Genomic DNA, 19,721 nt, shown 5'->3' on the forward strand with positions numbered 1-19,721 from the left:
TAAGTAATCACATAAAACGTTTCTCAAGTCAAAGAAGAACTACAAGCACTGCCACAGAAATTGTAAGCACCGTTTATTTAGCTATGAATTTGAACCATGGCATGCCTGTTGATTGTTAGATGTACAAACACAAAGACGTCCAGTACATGATCTGGTAGATCGAAAAGGCAAACAGAAGCTCCAAAAGCTTATTTAGTTTTAGGGTTAACAGTTTGTCAAGAAAGAAAAAGAGAACAGACTATGTCGATAACATGACCTTCTTAATGTCAAATTTCTTTGAAAAAGTTTCACTCGTCGCAAAAGGGCTAGATTTATTCGCAAACTACTAAGTATGTGTCTCCAATGCTTCTTGGTGACTTTAACCTGTAAAAGAAAATAACAGAGATGATATTAGAAAAGGCCAGAAATCGGAAATCCTCATTCTAGGAGACAAGTTTCTCTCTGTGCTAGCAACTAATCAAGAAATTGTTTTGTAGCTCTAAAGTAGGTTTACATCTTATGTTACGACCGCGAGCAGTCCCAGCTAAACCAAGTCATTGCACGCTACCTTCCGTTACGTCATCAGCAGGAGGTCCGTTGGGGCAGGCTTGGCAGTTACAACTCTGTGAGTTATCAGTCTGCCCTTGACATTTGTCATTCCCCTGCCCATGACCGCACTTGCAGTAACGGACTCTGTATTTCTTGCCGCAGTCACAAGCTTTACTGCAGTCGCTCCAGTCGCTCCATTCGCTCCAACAGTCGTCACCTGAGACCGAGAACCAATTGTAACCGGTCACCTCCAGTGCTGGACAGTGTGTCAGTGACTGAGTTCTAGCGAGGTCACATATATTTGTGTTTGTATGTATGATTAATTGACCACTCCCCTGATGGGGTTTTACAGGGCAAATGCAAAGAAATAGGAAAAAAATGTTTTTAAAAACCCACATGGTAGGAGGTACACTAGTTAACAAATGGTAAACACCACAGCGTACAGCATTGAGTTATGGATGCACGCGGGAGGTTGCTAAGCACGAAAGAAGCGTAAGAGTCGCTCGAGGCGATAGCCTCGAGCGACTCTAGCTTCTTGAGTGCTTAGCAAACCTCCCAAGTGCATCCATAACTCAATACTGTACGCTGTGGTGTTAACCATTTGTTTTATAACATAACATTGCTACATTGTAGCTAAAGAGTTCCCTTTTATTTAACAAATCTTATGTGACCAGAAAAAACAAGCGCGCGCGGAAAAATAGTCTTTGCATTTGCTCACGTCAGCAGCGTACACGCATGGGCAAATTGGGGACGCTAAATTGACCAGTCAGAGCGCGCGCTTTACTTTGGTTATGTTATAATTGGCTATATACAAAACACAGCACAGGAGTTGGACACAGGGCAACCGAGAACAAATCCAGTGAGGAACAAGGTGGAGGAGCCCGATACCACCAGACTGTAAGACCAATGACCCAACCACTTGGTCGCTCTACTTCCATCAGATGATCTATGATCTCGTATTTTTCACTCTGGCGATCATCGAAATCATTTCTAATCGCAATCACAAACATCGTAGTTTCTCTTTATCCAAAGGGTTGTGAAAAAGAGAAGAAATCCTTTGAACAAGGAGACGACAGAATATCGAGTAGTTGTGCAAAGGATTTCCTTCTGGACGAGAGGGAATCCGATTTTCGAACAGAATAAGTGCACCAAGCAAAAACAACTTTTTACCTCTTTCTTCCCTTGTTTTTAAGATTGTTTTATGCATTTGAAGGCAACAAGTGACCCTTATTACGATCAGAATCAGGCCTGGATTTTTTTTCTCAAATACTGTTTAAATACAAGCAACGCGATCGTTAGTTTGATACCTACTGTTTGGACACGATCCTTCGTTACAAGGCCTGTTTGCGAAGGGAAGTCCAACACATGGCTGGCCGCCGGAGCTTGGGGCTGGGTTATCACACTTCCTGCTTCTAATACTAGTGCCAGGCCCGCAAGTCACGCTGCATGCGCTCCAAGCGCTCCAGTCTCCCCAACCACCGTCAACTACATTTGGAAGAAGAGGATTTGTTATCACTCTCAATTTAAAACTCACATCACTCAAGCAAACACTAAAATTTGGAAAATCCAATCCAGTCCGAGTAATTATTTTCTCTTGGTCCTAGTCACGGCAAGAAGAGATACGATTAATAGAAAATCGCTTCACCATTGATCATGATACTCTGGAAACGACATGCAGTCCGTTCCCTAGTCTAAACAATTTTTTTTTTCAAAAGGTATTCCTAAAAAGTAAAATAATTGATCGTAAGGGGCTAATCATTCCAGACTGAATATAATGGTTGACTTTTTTTTTTTCTTTTGTATTATCTTTTTTTTAGTATTTTATTTAACCTTAATTTCTCCCCAACAATCAAGTTATAATATATTCTACGAATTTGCGTTGTAGCGCAATATCACTACAAAAATACCCCCTTCAGTAGAAATTCCTTCTTTATTATCAAACTGGAAAGAGGTTGGCTTTGCCCGTCGAAATATGGGCGACACAAATTCAAAACCATTCTGCACTACCACCTTGGTTTTTTCTTTTTCTTTTTCCAGTCTTCAGAACGCCTTCGTAAGGTATGATTTTGTAAATTTACAATCATGTCTTCATTGTAGTCTCACTGTTATGACACCCGTTCTCAAATCAGATCCCCTCCCCCACCCCCCCCCCCCCCCCACCCCCCCATACACGTCTCTTGAAGAATTGAGAGCTTAGTTAAAGTGCTGTGTTTACACATACCAGGACACGGTCCTTCGTTACAAGGCCTGTTTGAGGAAGAGGGTCCCTGACAAGGTTGACCACCAGGGCCTGGGGGCGGATTGTCGCATTTCCTACTCCTGATGCTAGTACCAGGCCCACACGATACGCTACATGCGCTCCAATCGCTCCAGTCTCCCCATCCACCATTTACAACTTCGACAATACAAGGAAAAAAACTGATATTAGAGACACTTCAGATGACTAAAATTGCTTTCGGGAGATACACTTTGACCTCAAATATAAGATTACAAAGCCCATATTTTAGAGTTATAAACTAAGCTATGCAGGCAAAATTTTGGTATTTTCAACAAAATTTAGAAAGAAAAATTTTAACTCCAGACTGCCAATCGTGGTCAACGTGTCCCAAAAACGTCTCTCAAGTCTGCTTTAGCTGTTTGAAAGACTTGATCGTGAAGATTTAAGATACAAAGGAAAAAGAGTTTTTGCCCAGCACCTGAGGGTTTTATCATTCCAGATTAGATATACTGGTTAATTTCTTTTCTCTTTTGCTATCCGGTGTTTTTTAACCCTTGATTTTTCACCACCTGTTAAGTTGTATATTCTACGAATTTGCGGTATGGTGCAATATCACTACAAAAACACCCCTTCGAGTAGAAGTTCCTTTTTTATCATACTGAGATAAGGGCTAGTTTTGCCCGTCGAAATATGAGCTACACAAATTCAAACCATTCTACATTACCACATCAGTTTAGGTTTTTTTTTTTCTTTTTCCCAGTCTTCAGAAGGTCTTCGTACGGTATGATCTTGTAAATTTAAAATCGCGTCTTCATTGTAGTCTTTATGTTATTACACCCGTTTTCAAATTGGACTCCCTATAAACGTCTTTTCAAGAATTGTGAGCTTAGTTAAAATACTGTGTTCACACATACCAGGACACGGTCCCTCGTTACAAGCCTTGTTTGAGAAAGGAGGTCCCTGACAAGGTTGACCAACGGGACCTGGGGGCGGATTGTCGCATTTCCTACTCCTGATGCTAGTGCCAGACCCACACGATACACTGCATGCGCTCCAATCGCTCCAGTCTCCCCAACCACCATTTACAACTTTGACAACACAAAAAACAAAAAAACTGATGTTAAAATTACGTGAGATGATTAAAAACGCTTTCGGAAGATACACTTTGATCTCAAACATTAGATTACAAAGCACATATTTTAGAGTTTTCAACTAAGCTGTAGGGCAACATTTTGGCATTTTCGACAAAATTTAAAAAACGGATTTTAACTCTAGACTACCATTCGTGGTCACTGTGTCTCAAAAGCGTTTGTCAAGTCTTCTGCAGTTGTTTTAAATACTCTATCAAGAGCTGATCGGACCGTGAAAATCAACTGAAACAAACTTGTAGAAAACATTTCGCCTCGGAGTTCTAAAAAGTAATCAAGCACTTCGTACGGTAGAACGACCTAACCACTGTTGGATTTCTTATGCTACCTTTTAAGAAAAAAAAACCGCATTAATTACTTCTCAAGATAAGTTAATTTTAATGGGCGAAAATAGGTTGGTAGCACTTAATTTCTTTTTTGAACGGAAAACTGAGCTGAGCTTTCAAAAAATCAACCACTGAGCCGAAAGTATATGTCAGACTTTTTCTTATATCAGTGGAGACAGAATTAGCTGCTTACCAGCAGGACATAATTGTGTGTTACACAAGCGAGTCTCTTCATTTGAGCCTGCGCAGTCGCCATATCCCGGACTGTAACCTTGACATTTCCGTTTACGATTCTGCGTTCCACCGCCGCAGGTTTTGGTGCATGCTGACCATGCACCCCAAGAACCCCAACTAACATAACCTAAAATAAACCTACGAGTGAAACACTCATTTTCCGATTAGATTGGCAAGCATTGAGAGCTTTCGTGCTAGATTCGCTAATTCTCGTACCCGGACCATCCACGGTCAAAAAGTTACAGTTACACGATAGGACCTGGGTAAGAGATTAAGATAGGCTAATTTCTTAGTAAAAAATCGTATCGGGATAAAAGATGCCGGAAAAGTGGAGATTTGTTAAACATAAAGGCTTTGCTGATATTCGTTTTTTCTATAATGATATATAGCAGACAGCTAATAGCGTCTTTGTGCTCTCGATATTTTGAACGCTGAAACTAGAAGGGAAGGCGGGTGGAGGGAAAATGGCCAAGCGAAAACAATGGCCGCTCACCCACAGTTTTTGCCTAAGAAGTTTGTACCGCAATTGAAACTATACGAGTTATTTTGGATAATTTTATATTTTTGCATTATCCGTGAACATTAAAACTACTGCTTACTCGGACAATTCCTTAGCAAACACGACTTGGTCTGTATACTCGGCCCAGTGCACGCTCGTCCTCCATGCTGCGGCGGGGGATTGGAACAAGATCGCCTCCTAGCCTTGGTTCCAGAACCACATGTTTTAGAACAATCTTCCCATGTCGACCACAATGTCCAGCGACCGTTTACTAAGGAAAAGAGAGGAAAGGAACGGAAAGATTTATGATGAGATCCGACTTGTAAGACGCAAGTTAACTGTTCCCGGAACAAGGAGTCCAGCTCGCAGTTGTCCGCTTAATTCATTTCGTGTTGTGTTCGCTATATGTTTTTTTGCATGATGTGCAATCCGATTTAACTCAAAACATTCCCCTTTCCAGAGATTACAATTGACTCGTCGAACGGATTACGCCGGGGGAGAGACGAAGTGTGATGCAGAATCGGATACGACAACTCCTACAGTGTGTATTTCTGCTATCGATAACAATCTACAAAATGTCAGCACCCATTTTTCCAGCCTGACTGCAAGACTTTGAACTAGCTTTATTGTTTGCTGAGTATCGAATTGACTCAATTGTTTTTGCATCTTAATAAACCGTCAGAACGCATTCTAACAAAACAAAATAAAGACATGATATCTAACTATCTTGATCTTGCCTGGAAAATGTTGAGCAATTTATTACATTGTCACAATTTCGTTTTTGCGTGAACAGTTTCGCTATCGGCAATCTCGGCCAATGGAAATCAAGATTCGCCAATGGAAATCAAGATCCGCCAATGGAAATCAAGATTCGCCAATGGAAATCAAGATTCGCCTCATCTTACCGAGAACTGCTTAAATGTCTCTTACAGGATAACAAAAATTGTTGTGTTTACTTGGGCAAGGATTGTTTATGCATTTCTTCGTCTGTTTGCTCGGTCCAGAACAGTACTTTCCGCCGTATGCTGGTCTGGGTTTGTTGCAATAACGACTTCGGAATTGTGTACCAGTGCCACACGTCACAGAGCATGCGCGCCAGTGGCCCCACGCACTCCAACCGCCATTCACTAAAAATAAAAATTTCAACTTTCATATTAATATCACTCTTTTGACTAAAAAGAATGTACAAACTACCTATTCACAAGAAGCGAACCGAACAGAACGAGCCGTTGTTTGACTCTTCGAAAAGGTAGGGTACTTGAGTCTTGCAACCAAAGAGTTTGTGGGAAAATTGTGGTACTCGATTGACCTATGGACGATCAGACTACGCGATCAACAGTTCACTTTTTTTCCTTTACAATATTGTTGCACTCTGAAGATGGACAAAAGAACGTTGTTGTCTATGTGCAACGAGATCAAATTGTACTTTTCAAATGCGTTGATCTAGTAGAACGGTATGAAAGTAACGCTTATCCAGTCGACCTTACCGTCGGAAGAATACTAGCTGTACACAGCCGAAACGTAGCGGTTTTCTTGAAGTAACTTAATCGTGACAAAAATGGTGTTTCTCACTACGACGAATTTTCTTATATAAATTTTAAAAAGAATTATGTTTAGAATTTAGTATCGGTAATTGCCGCCCTTAAACAATCTTTTCCTTGCTATTCTTAATCATTTCTCTTATACATATATCACAAAAATTCTGACCTGGACATCTTTTTACCAGACATGTTTTAGTCTGAACACTCGGCCCAATGCACACTCCTCCGTATTTCGGCGGTGGATTGGTACAGGTTCGACGGCGCGTTTGACTTCCTCCAGTCCCACAACTCTTTGTGCACACGGACCATTTTCCCCATAATGACCAACGACCGTTCACTAAGAAGAAAACATAATTCAAGGCGAGAAGTGGGTTTTCAGCTCGTTTTCTTTCCAAGCTAACGAAATATGTCACACCCGGTAGTCTACGTTTAAAAGCGGTAATTGCACAGCCAAAAGGCATATAGTGTCCTTTGCGAACCTTATCTCGGAAGTCGACAGGACGTCTGTTACATGATTTCAGGTTATGCTAATTCAAAGCTCTTAGCTACAAAGCATCAAAATCACAAATTGGAAGGTCACAGGTTTTGACTCTAATGGGGAGCAACTGGTGTACCTGTGACACTGACTAAGAAACATCATTTGTCTTTACTTTGAATACATTTTTAGCAGTAACTCTCCTGGAGCAAAGGATGCTGGACTCTAGTAATTTCCCATGATACAATAAGGGGGTGGGAGATCTCCGTTTAGGAGGATTTTCGTTCAGAGACTTTGATGGAAAACTAAGTTAGAGCAATTTCAATTTAGATTCATCGGCAATCTGGAACTGCATATTTTTCTTTAGTTCGCTCGTTAATAGGTATGGAAAAATCGTGCTAATTTCTTGCAAAATAAAGAATAGTGGCAAATTGATCACTCATGTTTTCCCGTGTTTCAGGCAGTTTTCTTTTTTTCTACTTTGAGGTCTATCCTAATGTTGGTTTAACTACGCCCAACCAAAATGCTACCTCTACTAACCTGGGCAAGGCTTGACGTTGCATGGCTGGGTTCTTACGTTAGTACCATAGCATTTCCTGCCACCATATTTTGGCGCTGGACTGTCGCAACGTCGCTTGCTATACCGTTTTCCAGCTCCACAAGTTTTTGAGCATGCGCCCCAGTTTCCCCAATTTGACCATCCTCCATGAACTGAAATGTTGTTGCGTTGGGAAAAACAAGCCAATTAAACGGGAGAAAAAAAAGAAATTGTTATTTGTGGTTTGCTAGTCTGTCCTGATTTGTAACGTGGTCGGTGAAAATGGCATTTCCGAAATTTTCAGGTGTTTTGGGGTTTTCTGAGTTTAACAACAATATGTCCTTGAAATAACAACCTTTCTTTAGCATTCATATGAAGTGTACTGATCTTCACGAATGCGGATTAATGGTGTAGCCACAGATCATAATAGATTGTTGTCTAAAACATTCCCCAAGTACTTAGTCCCCAGTGTATTTCTTAAGAATTTCAGTATCCCTATGCTAAACAACATGAAAATCATATCTCTTACCAGGACAGTGATGAATGTTACAACTCTTGGTCTGTTTGTTCACGCCAGCGCAATGTTTGCCATTGTATGCCGGAGGAGGCTTGGTACAGGTTCTTGTTCGAAACTGTGACCCAGTGCCACACGATTTAGAGCAAGCCCACCATTTACCCCAGGGACTCCAACCTCCATTTACTGCAAATAATGAACACAGTTACAGAAAAATGACAGGAGAATTTATTCGCAGTTCTCATAAATTTTATTTAGTTGATTACAAACAAACAAACAAACAAACACTTTATTTACCGAGGGTAGGAAACATTATTACCGGTTACCCGGCAGTTTACATATTGGCCCCCAACAAATCCTACTGAATATAAAAATACCTAATAAAAACTCATAATAATAAAATTGTACTTAAAATGTCCTACTGATCTTAAAATGTTCTATCGAGGTCATTTCTTTAATAAAATTTTTCAGTAACTTTATCTTAAAATTTGAGTTGGAAGTTATGTTTCTAAAAGAGTTTCCTAGTTTATTCCATAGCCTACATGCACTTGAGTGGACTTGACTTGATTAGCCGGAAATTGTAGTTCTAGAATTGGTACAGAAGATAAAGAATCACTAAAAACTAAGAATTCAAAGAACCAAAACAACTATTTGAGTGAAGCTGTTGCTTACCAGGGCAGCGCTGAATGTTACAGTGTCTGGATTGCTTGGTTAACCCTGCGCATAGTTTACCGCCATAAGCCGGAGGAGGCTGGGTACAAGTCCTTGTGCGGTGCTGCCATCCACTGCCACACGATTTAGAGCATGAGTACCATTTACTCCAGAGTCTCCAGCCTCCATTTACTGAAAAACAAAACGAAAAGAAAAAAAGGGAATTAAAGAGACATTCACTCCTGTGTCTTATTAACGATATCTTTACAGAGTAACTGTGGTCACTTTACAGTCCATTCAACGCTAAAGAACCGTACGAGAACTGAGTAATAGTTTTGCTTTAGACTTTGGGATAGGTCGACATTTTGCGATAGTCGATTAGTTCCTTTCTGCCTTTGCTAACCAACGAGGAGTCGCAGATCTTTAAAGTGATCCCCCTGATAATTCCATGATGACCAATCTTTCCATTAGCCTCCCTTCGTAACAAATTTGTTTAAAAAATGAAAAATTGAAACATGGTTCTTTTTTTAAAATATCTTTTTACCTGGACAAGTTTTAACTTTGCACGATCGTGATCTGACATTTGATCCATAGCAGTTCCGTCCGCCATATTTTGGTGCAGGGTTGTTACATTGTCGCTTGCTATACTGCTTTCCGATTCCACACGTTTTTGAGCATGCGCTCCAGCTACCCCAAGTTGACCATCTTCCGTTGACTGAAAATGAAAATTTCATTGGCTCAGAGTTATAAGTGATCATTTTCCATAAAGGAGGTCGCCGATAGCATTCGCCTCGTTTACTTCAACAAAACAGCTATCAAGAGACTCCTGAAAAGAAAATGGGAATATCCTAACCTACCAGGACAGTGATGAGCATTACAATTCCGGGTTTGTTTTTTAAGCCCAGTACACTGTTTTCCACCGTATGCTGGGCGAGGCCTGGTGCAGGTCCTTGTACGATACTGGGTGCCAGTGCCACACCTTCTAGAACAAGCCCACCATTTACTCCAAAGACTCCAGCCTCCATTAACTTAAATGAAAAATAAGTAGATCAGTTACGAAATAGCAGCAAAAGGTATCTTTGGCTCCACGTTTTCTTATTTAGACAAGTGATTGAGTCATGCATTTTCTCAATCATGCCTCTCCAAAAACGTGTTTGACGTTCGAACGTTTGCGATAGTTTGGAATTAATAGAGAAGAACTATATATTCCTTAAGCAAATAATAACAATTGAATTAAATTAGAATTGAATACAAATTTAATCATCTCAATTAACATTAAGAAGACAACCAAACTTTGCAGAATTTTTTTTATCCATAAAGGCTATCCATGACTAGCAGTGAGTTAACCTAATGGCACATCGAGGTAAAGGATGCGAGGCGGCATATCTGCCCCTTCATGTCCATTCTCTAGCACCAATCTTAACAAATTACTCCTTCTCACTCCTCCCTCGAGGTGTAGATCCGCCATGACCATAGGGCCAATGGTTTTATAAAGGATTTTATGTTGGAGATCAGAGGAAACACTGCCACACGCCAAAGACTTGATCCGATTTATAAAGTTCTCTTTCCGATTTTGGGCTGCTTTATCTTGTTGCTCAAAACAATAAATAATTCAGAGCAGAATCTACATTGGCTTAAATTGTCTCGGAGTCTATTCCAAAGATTAGATACGATGGAAGATAACTAGTGATCTTTTAAAAGATCTATCACTTACCAGGACAACGGCGACTGTTACAGCTCCGGGTTTGTTTGCTAGGCCCAGTACAACGTTTTCCACTGTATGATGGAGGAGGCCTGGTACAGGACCTTGTGCGGTACTGTGACCCAGTCCCACATGATTTAGAACATGTGCACCATTTACTCCAAAGACTCCAACCTCCCTTAACTATAAGAGATATTCTTATATGAATATCTATCCAGGAGGCGATAGGTGAAAGGGGAATCTCACAGCAGGCATTTGCCACGAACTCGAAAAATATATGTGCTTGTTATATTTTAAACATTCCAACAAGATGTACTGCCTGGACGCTTCCTTTAGTTTCAGATAACGTGTAACCAAATAGAAAGCAGAGGTTGATTTGTTAAGCTCTGTTACAATCCATTACTTACCAGGACAGTGATGAGTATTACATCTTCTGGTCTGTCTAGCCAGCCCAATACACTTTTTACCACCATATGCCGGGCGAGGCCTGGTACAGCTCCTTGTGCGGTACTGTGACCCGGTGCCACACGTTTTAGAACATGCACGCCACTTACTCCATGGAGTCCAGCCTCCGTTTACTGAAAACGGTCATAACAATTTAAAGAAACAATTTAAGATGCAGATGTTGCATCGGCTCCTGATTACATTGCTCAGTTGACTGACGGGAAAGGATTCCCCGCAAGCGAGCCCGTGTTTTGCTAATCCTTAGTAGAAAGTTGATATTTTGTCTCAGACAGCCAACCACGATTTAGCGCGAGCTTCTGTAGACGTGGGCAAGAGGTCACCCGCATTCCCCCTTAAACGTACTAACAAGACAGCTTCCAAGCTGTTAGAAAGCCTACGGCACAAGCAACCATTTCCTATTGAAGCTGGAGAAACTGTCTTTAGATGGATTATTGGTTTGGGTCGTTGTAAACTGTTGTTTACTAGGAGAAAACTTTTGAATCGTAGTATACCGAAGCAGACGAACTCGAAAGAGGTGCCAATCATTCAAAAGTAAACAAGGGTGGTTAACCCTTTAGCTCTTGAGATCTGAGTGTTAACTCTCCCTTCTAACTGCTACTCATTTCCTTGAAATAAGTTACGAGAATTTGGTGTTCGATCAAAATAACAACTTCTACCTGATAAGGTTGAGTATTTTCATTACCTATTTGCTGGACATTGTATAAAAATTATAGGGGAAGTTACATATCAATCTTTTCTAAGAATTTAAAGGTTAAATTTGAAAAACATGAACTCGGATTGCAAATGACGAGCTTGAAGGATTTCGGTGAAATGTTTCAGCATTCAGAATTCATGATGTGGCTCTTTTTAGCTCTTGTTTATTCATCGCCTACTAAAAAAATGCCATTGCTACTGTTTCCATAGGGAGACAACTGTATTCAAGAATTGATATCAATGAACCGGTCGAATGCGGAAGTTGTCTGAGGGAACAGAGCCTTGTTTACCAAACATAAAACCATGTTATGATGCGCCGCAAATATCTCACCTGGACACCGCTTGAGAAGGCAATTCTTATGCTGTTGGGACGAGCCCATACATTTCTTTCCTCCATATCCAGGAGGCGGATTCGTACAGGACCGTTTTCGGGTCTGTAATCCCGTCCCGCAAGATCCCGTACATTTTCCCCACCTTGACCAAGAGGACCAGCCTCCATCTAATGAAGAATGGGAAGTTGAAAGAGCAAGAGAGAATTGACGATGATCATTTTTACCTAATTAAATTGATTTAACATTTGCTTGCCATTCCTTCTGGCCAGCAAAGTAAGGACCACAACTTTGTACGTTGGGATTATACATTTCTGTTCTCATTTGGTATTCATTATTGTTAATTTTAATTACTATAATTTGACTTGAATTTTCTTACCTCGGCACCTACTAGGTACGCAATTCCTGTGCTGTCGAGATGCGCCCATGCATTTCTTTCCTCCATACCCAGGAGGTGGGTTGGTACAGTACCGTCTCCGTGTCTGTAATCCAGTCCCACAAGATCCTGTACATTGTCCCCAGCTAGACCAGGCAGACCAGCCACCATCTACAAAGGGACCATATGGCTCAAATCATTAGACTTTACATTTAGTATTGCTGGTCAAAGTATCGGCCTTTTTTTAAGGGGGGTTCCTTTGACGTCACTCATACGCGCAATCCGGATGGTTTAATGAGGGCCTGGGCCAAAGGTTTGCATACATCAGTAAATACTCACCTAACTTGCATTTTCTTATCATACATGATTTATATTCTCTGGAAGGCCCCACGCAGCCGGTCCCACCGGGTTTAATGCAGGATCGCTTGCGGTATTGTGACCCTCTGCCACAGGTCTTGGTACACTCGCACCAGGCTCCCCAACTGCTCCATCCTCCAGCAACTAAGATAACAAGACAAATAAGTCAATATAACGTCTCTCTTGCTCCTGGCAGCCTCAATGGTTTGCAGTCTTTAGTCAGCTTTATATGATGCTGCTATTCGAGCTTAGGCCACTCCTGTTTCCAAGATTTTATGCTGATTGAAAAGGGACCAAAAGAAATGGGAAGACCAGGACACTTTAGTTACAAATATTCAGACTGTTTTGTATAACTAAAGATGCTACGCTCGTATCTGATCATGCAACGTCCGGCAAAAGCTTGATATCCTTAAAAATAGCGATTGCATTGCAATAATTTCCAAATCTTCTTGTACGATTTTCTATTCTGTCATTTTTTTTTTAAGTGTGGCGAATTGATGTTAGGGCGTCTTTATATGCAAAGAAAGAGGCAAATGCACCGGTAAGAGAAATTTGCGCCCGCTCTTACAACGGCTAAAGATTGAATGCCAAGTATGTTAGTGCTGTAATAATCATGAATTACGGAGCTTTTAGATAATACGACAAATGCTTTGATTAAGCCATATCAAGGGAAATGTATTTACCATGGGTGATTTAACCCTTTCCTTGGGGTGTTACAGAGTACATAAAATAATAATAATAATAATAATAATAATAATAATAATAAAAAGAAGTGTGCGGTGGCCCATGTGAAAAGGGGGGTACAAGTGACTGCTTTCTTAGGGGGGAGAGTTGTGGAGTCGACTAGAATACCATGTCTTGATGATGGTGAGCGGTACAAGTTCCTTGGGGTACTTGAGAGTGTTAGGCAGGAGGATAAGTTGGTCCTGGAGTGTGCAGCAAGAGAGTATCTCAGACGATTGTCAATTATTTGGACAAGTCCCTTGTCCAATTATAATCGGATGGTAGCGTCAAATCAGTTTGCATTGCCTGTTCTTGGATATCTTATGTGGACACAACAGTGGCCGGTGATGGAACTTAAGCAGATCGATAGGGAAGCGCGCAAGATTGTTGTCGAGAGTGGGGTAGACACCCATGTAGTTCAAATGCATTGTTGTATATGTCAAGAAGTAGAGGAGGGCAGGGATTGCGCTTTGTTGAAATGGAGTACAAACCCACAAAAATCAAGGGTGCAGTCAGACTCCATGGTAATGAAGATCGTGCACTGGGAATGGTACGGGAGTTTGAAGAGCAAGCGGCGAGGATGGGGCGTAGGTCAGTTTTTAAAGAAGCGGCTAAGTGCGCGGAGGAGTTGGGGCTGGAGTTGGATTTGAAACACGCGCAAGGGATCAAGAAAGAGGTGCGGAGGTGCCAAATTGAGAAGTTAGAGGATGAGATCAGAAAACCAACCGTGGCAAGGGCGTCTGGTGACTACTAGGCTGGAGGATGAGAGTTTGAGTGCTGATGGGTGTTTCTGGTGGCTCACAGAGTGGAAGAACTGCCCATCACACACACTTGTTGGACTCGTCGAGCTATACGAGCAGCTATTGCCAACGCGAGTATACACGAGTCAGAAGACCCACACAAGCGGAGAAGGCGAGGTGAGGTGCAGATTATGCGGCAAGGCTCCAGAGAGTGTGGCACATATCTTGTCAGGATGCAGTGCGCTGGCCTAGAGCAAGTATCTCTCTAGACACGACGCAGCACTGAAGGTACTGTTTTACCAACTGCTGTATGATGAGGGATTTATAGACGAGATACCACCCTGGTACTCACCCGACAAGCCGAAGCCCGTGTATGAGTCAGAGAATGTTAAAGCTTATTGGGATGTCCCTATATATGCTGATCAACAAGAGGTCAGATGCAATAGGGTGGATGCACGCATTGTAAATCATATGTGCAAGAGAGTTGTGACGCTGGAAATGAGCTGCCCGTGGGTTAACAATCGGACAAGAAAGGATGAAGAGAAGACACTGAAGTACGGACCCCTTCGCTGGGAACTAAGGCAGCAGTTCCCAGGCTACGAGGTGAAGCAATATAACATCATTGTGGATGCCCTCGGGGGGTGGTCACGGGAGCTGGATGTCATGATGCGCGAGCTGGTGGGAGGCAGAAGCACATACGTACTGCGAAAGATGCAGAGGGCAGTGCTCTAGGGCACGCTGAATATTGCCCGGACTTTCAAGGTGGCAGTTTGACTTTCTGTTAGAAGGAGGACCGTAGACACAACGGAAAAGCTTTTAAGGATTAGTTAATGTACATTTATTTTTTTACTCCATGGCTCACAGGTTACGGTTTTCGCCCTGTGCTGCCTGATTAGAGTGTAGCATTCAGTTGATTTCTCTGCGACATAATAATAACAACAATAACTTTTATTTATATAGCGCTCATATCCTGTGCTCATGGCGCTTTACAACACTGTGCGGGGGACTTTACCAAACTGCTAAGCAGTTTACAATCAATTAAAGGCGAATCTAACAGATGCCCCCTCCCCCCGATTCCCAGTAAACAGGCCACTGACCATATCACAGTAATCTCGTGAGTGGGTTCTTTAACGTCCCCTGCCTAATTAACCAATTAATAGATGCAGGAGACGGGACCTACGGTTTAGTAGTCCTTATCCGAGAAGACTTAGCGGTAGGCTATATATGTTTGAGTTGTTGTTATTTACATTCAATCGCATCTTACGACCCTCGCCCTCTAAATTAAATACCAAGTGACAGGGGGTCATCAGTAGCTTTTGCATTCTGCCGCTTTATGAAAGGTCTAGCACCTTTTCGAAATCATTGTTATACCTTTTCGAAATCATTGTTATACAAAACAATATAAACATCGTTTATATTGTTTTGTAAGGTGGTTTTTGTAGCTGTATTTTTTATATTTCCGAGATTTCATTCTGTTGTTATATCGTTCCTATCTATTTTGTTGAGAGAATAGCACACGGCTGGTGTTGACACACCCCTGTTGTGGGTGCTTATTGCATGATAAATGTTTAATATTCGTTTGAGTGGGGTAGCGAATTAGAATATAAAAGAGCTTCCATCTTGATCAAGGTCAGTAAGGCCGCGGCGATGCAATTGAACAAAACGTTTTATTGACTGTCCGAAATATTTGCCGGTCGAAAGTGAAAAGAATTAATTCTTTCTTTTGCTTTCGGCCGGCAATTGAATTGATTAAACTCTTCAGTGTAGATCTGTGTACTTTCACCAGTTTGAGTGTCATGGGTCAAGCCGCAGTAATCACTTTCAGACGCATCTATTCTCAGGACACCCACCGCCTATCAAAGTCTTCAAGAGCTATATAATCTTCAACAAATAAAAAGGTATGCTCTGGTGAATAGGTTTGTGTGAATCCCTTCAATTTGATTTAATTGAATAAAAAAATGAAGTTTTTTATTTAAGTCACGCTGGGATTCAAATGATAATTAATTTTTATCTTAAATGGAGTTTAGGTTTAACTTCAGTTACCCTTGGCACCTAAAATTCATGCGTATGCCTTAATCACAGAACTTACCTTTCTCGCAGCAGACCCCACTGTACCCAGCCTTACACTGACAACTCAGACGCACCAGTGAACCACCGTTCAGGCAGAAGCGATTGCACACCCTAGCTCCCACCGTGGTCACTAAACATTTCCCTCCGCACTTTGCAGGCTTGGCAATAGGCCGCCTTGTATATTGAGTTCCACTCGGACCGCACGAATGCGAACAGGCACTCCACGCAGACCAAGTTCCCGGGACGCAGTCCTGTTTTTGACATGATCTACGGCGTCTCCAACCCCATCTAGGCTCCGCAGACACTTCGTTCATGACACAAATTACTAAAAGCACTGCTAGAATTGTGAGGCTTTCACACTCCATTTGCCTATTTGCTGAGAATCTCAACTACAATGGTTGGAATTTCGAGCGCTCTCCAGTTGCCGCGCCTATTGATCACGGTTTCTCCTAGCTGCTTAAAAAAATTGCTATGTTCCATCCGCTACAAGAAACGCACGGTGCAGAATTGAAGTGCAACAGTGGAATGTTCTACTTATGCAATGCCCATTTAAAAAAATCTAAGTACATATTTACTCAGTGTCGGTCCACTGAAAGCCTTTTTAATTATTCAGACCCTTCTGGAGCATTTAAGAGAGCCAGTCGTAGTGTTTCACGAAGCAATCGCAGATGACCTTTAGAAAACTGTTTTGTCTGATATTAAACATTTAGCGTTAAAACTTGGCGGGTTTCCATGGAGATTAAGACAGAGCTAACCTTAAATTGACTGAATAATGGGACATTGTTTTCTTGTAAATCTGATGACAATATATTTTTAGCACCCCTCTTTGCACGATCTTTACAAGTGGTATGAGTCGAAGTCAACAGAAATGAAATTACGTAATGACTGCCCACAAAACTATCTCTACAATCCACGCAACCAATAGAGGTCATATCGCGTGATTGCTTCAATCTCTGCTTGTGTATTACATCTGCAAATGCATTCCATTTGAAATTTCATTTGAGGCTGAAACTAGCTGCAAACGCTAAGCTTTAAAATTCAGGTGTATTTTTTAAAATCATACACCGCGATAAAGCTCCTAGTTGTAATTCGTAAATAAATTACCGGAGAATGAGAGGAAGCAAGATGGCTTATGGCATCAATTGACGTGTTTCAGTATGCCTTGTGATATTTCATTGTTAATTCTCCACTCTAAGAACTATGGGAGACAGGATGGTCTTACAGTTAGACTGGACTTAAAGTCCAGAGGTATCGACAGGACGGACAACCCACTCTTACCGAGTCCCTCTCTCCATTCTAGGGTAAGCTGCGATGGATTCGCATCCCATCCAGGGGCGATTGGCAATACTCTAAGTCACCTCATGCTTGGAAACCAGCATAAGCTCCTGCTAAATAAGCCATTTAGCCTGAAAGCTGATGTGACTTCCCTTTTTAACCCCTCTATGAAATCAGACCCCAGCATAATTGTTTGGATGAATCTTGGACCCTGGCTATTGAGTTTTACTTTGAAGTTGCTGAACATCATTTACATTTTACATTTACATATATCATCTTGCAACATCTATAACAGACATATTCGCAAACTACCCCCCAATTCCCCGTAAACAGACCAGACCACCTCATCATCGAGGCTTAAAATAGACCTATCTTCGTTTTTCATGATTATGTATATTAACGAAGAAAGCTAAGGAACAGAAAAATGGAAAAGAATTATCCGCTTCTCTTGGTTTCAAGGGCTTGAGTAAGCTATGTTTTGAACCTCCCATGTTCCATCAACCCTTACGGTAAAGCGGGGGGGGGAGGGGGGGAGGAGGGGACAAATTTTTTTGCGACATCGATGAGCCGAGGGTTGACTGGGGAGAGAGAATAAACAACTTTTCAAAATGGCGTTTGTGCGCCATAATCTAGTGATCATACTACTTCGTACTACATTAACTCCTCGAACATTGTTATCGAGAGGCCAAATAAGGGCTATAAACTTTTCTTTTGTTAGAAAGTTAGCATCTAAAGCTCAAGTGACCGCGCAGGAAGAGAAAAAATCGGAAGAGGTGATCGAAAAGTCGCAACTAGCACGTGCGAAAGTCAGCGAGTATTTGGAAAAAAGTGGGGTCCGTGTTCAAAGGGTCCGTAGACAGATTGATTTAAGGAAATTGACCGTTGAAAAAATATCAAGAGTTTTTAAAATTTTAGATGATATTGGAATTGACCGCAATCAGCGCCACAAAATTATCTCGAATAGACCTACTATTTTGATAACCAAGGATGACTTGCTGAGACATCGAGTGAAGATCATGAGAAATGTCGGAATCTATCCCGAATCTGTTGCTTATGTCGTTAAGGAATCGCCTGGGGTGCTAACGGCAAGAATTGAAGAATCTTTACCAGATAAGGTTAGGGCTGATTACGTGAGTTGCTGTTACTTTACTGCACACGTGAAATCTATTTGTTTTACATGATAAACAGGCAAATGGTTGTTAATGGAAAAGTCATCTATGCATCTGTGCTCCGATGGATCTTTATTAAAAACCAGAAAAAATTCATATAGGATTCCGCTTAACGTATGAGATCTGACTGACTGACTGACTGATTCTGTCACTGACTCTGTCTGACTCTGACTTCTTAATGACCCATTTGTAGAAGATGATGCTTCATTGAGCATCAAGTGACAGTTTGGTTGTTGTAATTAACCTGTAACTTTTTCTTCCTTCATAGGTCAAATTTTTTGAAGAATTGAATGTAAAACCAAAGTTCACCAAGGATGAAATACTGCATGTGTTGACAAAATGTCCAACTATCATTGCTGCTTACACTGTAGAGTCATTGCAAAAGAGGGTCCAGCTCTTGGAGGAAGAACTGAAATTCAATAAGCATCACATCAAAAATATCATTCTCAAACAACCATCTGTTTTGACGTTCAGTAATGATGCACTCAGAGAAAAGTGGAATTACTGCTATGAGACAATGAATGTGAGTCCAACATGCATAGCGCGTTGTCCAAGGGTATTTCAGTGCTCCCTTAAAAGAATTAAAGAAAGGCACTTGTATCTAAAGCATCTGGGACTCATAAAAGATGAAATGATAATTGACGATTATGGTCTTGGACTCATTGTGACTACTTCTGACAAAAGGTTTGCGGAAAAAGTTGCTAAAATGTCATTGGACGAATTTGATGAGTTCAGGGATGAGCTTGACCTCTCAAATGAGCAAAATGAGGAGTGATGCTGAAAGAGGTGGCAGCTGTCTTAAATGCAATTGACTGTGAAAAATGATGATTACACTTTACAAACACCTTTCAACCCTCAAGGGTCACTGGCTTCTAGTTTCTCTTTGCTTTATCTCCTGTGAACAGTGTAGAGAATATGAACAGTACTGTTAGGTTGTAAAGGGATCAGAATTATTATAAATTATTTTAGTGTAAACCACTATGAAATATTATCTTTCTTTATTGTTTCTTGTTATTTTGTTTTTTCGTTGTTTTTGTTTTCTTTATTTGTTTTGGAGGGATGGGGGGGGGCTTGGTGACTAATTTTCTGGCTTACAGTAATCTCATCCAGGTGTTACACGAGGGATGCAAAAATATGGATTGTCCCATTT

The 19,721-nt window shown here is 41.2% G+C and overlaps 2 protein-coding genes and 1 pseudogene across 3 annotated transcripts; 2 read left to right on the forward strand and 1 right to left on the reverse strand.

Annotated features, from left to right (window-relative positions):
- Positions 1–56: 56 nt before the first annotated feature.
- On the reverse strand, positions 57–16,669 carry LOC111346114 (SCO-spondin). Of its 2 annotated transcripts, XM_022953410.2 has the most exons (20): positions 16,147–16,664; positions 12,577–12,738; positions 12,241–12,408; positions 11,864–12,031; positions 10,782–10,952; positions 10,387–10,557; positions 9,530–9,700; positions 9,217–9,387; positions 8,694–8,864; positions 8,037–8,207; positions 7,510–7,680; positions 6,661–6,831; positions 5,910–6,080; positions 5,054–5,224; positions 4,414–4,581; positions 3,661–3,834; positions 2,750–2,923; positions 1,840–2,013; positions 548–745; positions 57–363 (listed from the first exon to the last, which is right to left on the reverse strand). In XM_022953410.2, exons 1-20 carry the CDS (start codon positions 16,490–16,492, stop codon positions 359–361), a joined length of 3,447 nt encoding a protein of 1,148 aa, XP_022809145.2. In that variant the 5' UTR covers positions 16,493–16,664; the 3' UTR covers positions 57–358. The 2 variants fall into 2 exon arrangements, with proteins under 2 accessions (XP_022809145.2, XP_088613159.1); XM_088757033.1 differs by lacking the exon at positions 548–745 and having other exon boundaries at positions 16,147–16,669.
- On the forward strand, positions 13,279–14,996 carry LOC148732239 (uncharacterized; annotated as a pseudogene).
- Positions 16,670–17,978: 1,309 nt separating the features above from the next.
- Positions 17,979–19,577, forward strand: LOC111346113 (transcription termination factor 3, mitochondrial). Its single transcript, XM_022953407.2, has 2 exons — positions 17,979–18,517; positions 18,840–19,577. The coding sequence occupies exons 1-2, from the start codon at positions 18,011–18,013 to the stop codon at positions 19,344–19,346; spliced, it is 1,014 nt and encodes a 337-aa protein (XP_022809142.2). The 5' UTR covers positions 17,979–18,010; the 3' UTR covers positions 19,347–19,577.
- Positions 19,578–19,721: the final 144 nt, after the last annotated feature.

Source organism: Stylophora pistillata, chromosome 4 (genome assembly GCF_964205215.1).
Source record: "Stylophora pistillata chromosome 4, jaStyPist1.2, whole genome shotgun sequence".
NCBI classification, from domain to species: Eukaryota; Metazoa; Cnidaria; class Anthozoa; order Scleractinia; family Pocilloporidae; genus Stylophora; species Stylophora pistillata.